This window comes from Hipposideros armiger, unplaced genomic scaffold, assembly GCF_001890085.2.
Source record: "Hipposideros armiger isolate ML-2016 unplaced genomic scaffold, ASM189008v1 scaffold_198, whole genome shotgun sequence".
NCBI classification, from domain to species: Eukaryota; Metazoa; Chordata; class Mammalia; order Chiroptera; family Hipposideridae; genus Hipposideros; species Hipposideros armiger.
Genome location: NW_017731548.1, coordinates 2,164,937 through 2,169,733, shown reverse-complemented (window position 1 = coordinate 2,169,733; position 4,797 = coordinate 2,164,937). Strand labels below are relative to the sequence as shown.

The 4,797-nt window shown below is 32.9% G+C and overlaps 1 protein-coding gene across 1 annotated transcript in view; it reads left to right on the top strand.

Moving 5' to 3' along the window:
• NBEA (neurobeachin) overlaps positions 1-4,797 on the top strand; it is a 707,336-nt gene that overhangs the window by 163,497 nt on the left and 539,042 nt on the right. The window contains exons 15-17 of the mRNA XM_019653151.1: positions 21-83; positions 180-277; positions 3,880-3,972. Coding sequence (XP_019508696.1) covers positions 21-83; positions 180-277; positions 3,880-3,972 — 254 coding nt within the window. The remainder of the gene's footprint in view (positions 1-20; positions 84-179; positions 278-3,879; positions 3,973-4,797) is intronic.

Sequence of the window (4,797 nt, the reverse complement as noted above, 5' to 3'; positions counted from 1 at the left end):
TTTTTTTTTTTTATAAATAGGATCGAGGGGTCAAGGAAGATGAACTTCAGAGTATATTAAATTACCTACTTACAATGCATGAGGTAGGACATGGCCTGGGTATTCTATTTTAATTATTTTATTCAAAGCATTAGAATAAAATTTTAACTAAAGAAATATTGGTGATTCTTATTATGCAGGATGAAAATATTCATGATGTGTTACAGTTACTAGTGGCTTTAATGTCAGAACACCCAGCCTCAATGATACCAGCATTTGATCAAAGAAATGGAATAAGGTATGATTATATTAGTATTTTTAATAGACATTAAGTGAGTACAGTGTGCTTCTGGGAATAACCTCTGTTACACGAACTTTGGAATAAATATAACAAAATCTTACACATAAAAAGGGAATAAATGGAGAAAGCTGCTATTAACCCTCTAATACTCAATATAGAAGAAGTGTGTAGAAAATAGGTCTCAAGAAAAGTAATTAAATTGTTGCTATAGTAAAGACATTTCAAGTAGTGTGAAGAGTAAATTTTTATTGCAGTAGGACAGAAGAGAGCATGGTGTATTTCAACAAAAGAGAACACAAGAAAATTATGAGTTTAGACTCCAGGGCTAGATAGTTGCCAGGTTTGAAAGGTCCACAGAATGATAAAAAGTTCAGATTTTATTGTTTGTGATAAAAATTAAATAATTTTTAATGAGTTACTGGTTTTCTCCGATTTCCATTTTGTTAGCTACACAGTCAGCTGTGTGGAAAATGAGTTGGAGAGGGCCAAAACTGATGTAGCAAGATCAGTAGAGAGATGATTTTGTCAGTTTGAGGGATGATGAGCTAGGGTAGTGGCAGTGCAATGACAATAATATAGATGAAAGATGTTTTAGGACAAGATGTCAAAATCAAAAGAATTTGAAGACTTATTATAGTTTTTTGTTTGTTTGATTTTTTTTTTTAAAGATTTTATTGAGGAATTGGGAGAGGGGAACAGCAGTGAGGAATCAGGGAAGGGGAACAGACAAGTTGCTGTCCTTTTGTTCTTCATTCTAGTTGTGGAGGACATTGCTTCACAGGCCCATGTTGGTATTATCATTGAGCTCTTCCCAGGCGAGGCAGATCGGTCGCTGGCCTTTGGACGGCCGCTCACGGCAGCTCTTGGCAGCTCACACCAGCTGCCAGCTGCTTACGCTGGTTGCCAGCCACACACGGTAGCTTATGACAGCCCACTGCAGCAGGGGCTGCAGCCTACACCGTCGCTGGCGACTCACAGCAGCCCAGCTCCAGGTCGAGCTGTTGTTCACCATGTTCGTTGTAGAGGGCAGTGTCACTGGCCCCCATATGGGATCCGAACTGGCGCCCTGCTGCTCAGAGCTGGAGTCCCAAACCAGCTCTTACCCAGTGCACCACTCGGCAAGACCAAGACTTATTGTAGTTTAGTTATGAAGATTGTAGAGTAATTATGTAGACAGGTGAAACATAGTTTCTTGACTTATCCTTAGGAACTTAACCTATAATAGAACCTAGCCCTTTAGGAATTCTCCGTTTTTATTTTTCTGTAGCCTGAGTTGTTTGAATGAAGAAGAAATTTAAGTTATTCCATGTGCAACTCAGTGGAATAACTTCTATAGGCTATAAATAGAGTTTGGAAATAATATATCAATATTAATAATATCAACAACTCAGGCATATGAATTAGGATTCACCTATTTTATTATATTACAAATAAACATTCATTAACTTTTCTGTCAGTAAATTTCCTGTTCATACTCTATTGCAGTCCTGTATCTGCATCTTGTTTTGTAAGAAACACCTGTGTAATTGTGAAGAAAATCCTATGTAGTGTAGATGTTTGATGACTGGATGTTTTCATATATCAAATGTTAATCAGAACTTTTGTTTATCCAGGGTAAACACCTTTTTTTTCTCTAATGCAAAGTTATTCCTAGAAAGTAGTAATTCTGTGGGATTTCTGATTCCATATGAGTATAGCTTTTAATTTGGATCTCAAGATTATTTTTGCTGTTGAATATTTTTTCTGATGCTTTTCGGAATATTTCTTACTTGACATGTATAACTTTCCTATTTTCCTATTCTCATATTTGTCCTTTTTAATGATTGATCTTGATTTTTAAAAGTCTTGAAAATAGATTTCAGTGTAAATATATTCATTTAGGAACTTGAGGTTTTGAAAAAAATCATCTTCCAAGTGAAATAATCACTCCAGATTTTATCTTTATTCATAGTCTGCAAAAAATAACAACAAACCACAACCTATTATTTTCTTTTTTAATAGTATAAGCTACTGTGAAACATAAAATAGGTGTCACTAACTTAAGTTATTTGTTCCCCTTTGTTAATGTTACTGAAATGATATGAAAATTAAACTGCATCTTCTATGACCAGCTTTTATTTAGCCTAGATTATTTCATCTTCAAATTCTGGAATGACATTTGTCCATCAGTGGGGCAAAGTTGTAATGGCCACTGTAACGAGAATGTATCTTGACTGACAAATGAAGCAGGCAACTCCATTCAATATAATAATTCATTATAGGATAATTTACATTCGGGAAGATTGAGTCTGAGTGGAAGAGACAACCCAGCAATTCTGTGCGGATTATTCGCTGATAAAAACTGTTACTGTACTCTTTAAAAAATAGTATATCTCAGGTATAATGATTGACAAGTCAAAGAGACAAAGAATGCAGTAGTGCCAGGGGCCAGACCTCCTGGTGGTCCATATTGTCACCAGTTTGATATTCATCTGGGATGTCATCCTGGCCATTACTTACAAAACTATTTATGGTTATGTTGTTAAGGAACACAGATAATCATTGACTAGAAGGCTTTGATATGCTTATAAGGACAGTGAGGTTGGTCAAAGGTCACAGCATGAAAGGACACAAAGATGGTTTTTGTTCACATCTACATCTATATAACATTTTATTTACAAAAGAGATATTTAATATAATAAAACACATCCTATTTTTTATAATGTCACCACTGCCATCCTCAATGAACCTTCTTAAATTCTAGAATGAGTTGCAAAAAATATAGTTGCTATTGCCCTGCTACATTTTAGAAAAAAATATTTGCTTTTATTTTTTGAAAAAAAAAAATACGGGATAAAATTTCTAAAGACCCTACAAATGTTGTAGTGAATATGACCCTAGTCTTATATAGTATTTGAAGTGATTGTATAGGTTAAGTTAGGTTATGTGTTACTAGAGACTTTTTTGCTCCAAGTAACAGAAAAGTAATCAAACTAATTTAAGTAAACACATTAATGTGTTTGTTATAGAAATCTCATTAGGGTAGGAACCAGGAATTGGAAAGCTAATAGGAAATAAGTTTGCTTCCTCTGTTACTTTCTATATGTCTGCTATGTTCTTCCTTCTGTATATAGACTCGCATGTATTAACATAGCAAGGCTGTCTTATAGTTTCTATTTTAAATCATTTCCTAATTCAAGAGGATAACAAAGACTAGATATTATTTCTCAGACCTCATTCTGAATTCTAAGAAAAGGGAAATAATTGGGCAGGTCTGTGGTCCAAAGGTCATCAGATACAATCATTGGGAAATTCCAAGAGAAGAGGAAACATGGTTTTACTAAGCATGGATCTTAAAATAGAAAAATTTTGTTGAGTATGCTGGGAGTTAGTACTTGTGAACAACCAATCATATTGCCCTTTAGTATATATTTAAAGGCCAAGTTAAGAAAAATTAATAAAATATGCTAATTTTTCATTTATTCTAAGAATTTAAATTCCTGAGAGGTATTTTATGTTTTATATGTATACATAAAACTGTATACTTTTTAAAGTATACAGTTCTTATATTTTTAATATTTGTAGGAGTTTAAAAAAATCATTTATTTTTCTATTTTTAGGGTAATCTACAAACTCTTGGCTTCTAAAAGTGAAAGTATTTGGGTTCAAGCTCTGAAGGTTCTGGGATACTTTCTGAAGCATTTAGGTCACAAGTAAGTTGATTTTTTAAAAAAAATAATTAATTGTAGGAATATCTACTGAAATTGTATTTTTAGTAGTTTTTTATCTAATGTAACATGAAATTTGACTGCAAAAATCTTACAGTGAAAAATAATAGCTTCCTGTGGTAAAAGTTGTAAAAATGTTTTATAAAAGACTGTTTACTAGTAATAGATTATAAAACAACATCACAATTTCAGTAATATAGTTTATTCCTGTTTGCTTGTTGAAATAAAATATTGTTCACTTTAAGGATATATAAAATATTTCATCAAATAAAGTAAAGCACATATGGATATGATTTCATTGAAAACTTTCTTGACACAAGGAATACCAGGTATATTGAAGTATCCCTTAGAGCTGTTTTTTTGCTTACACTATGTCTGTATTTTATTATTTGTATTATTTTCTAACATTGGGGCTTATAGATTAGGTTTGTAATTTTAAAATCCTGGAGTATCTTTTTTTTCCCAAAGTCCAGAAGTTGGATATGTTAAAAAATCACGTGCTGATAACTATGAGTGTTTTTCCTACTGTGTTGTGCAGTGCATGATTATTCTTTTTAAAATCCATTGTATATACAAATGAGCCCAAGAAAGTAGTGCTGTCATTTGAGTATTGCTACTTCTAGATGGGGTTCCTCTCAGAGCCTCACCGTTGCCAATTCTTTTGGATTTTTAAATTTACCAAGTGTTTATTGACAACATTGATGAAAACGTCACAAAATCCAGATACAACATCTTTAACATGCTAAATAGCCTAGAAGAATAGATATTATTTTCATTTTGGTGCCAAATGAATAGTCAAGTAAGGGAGAA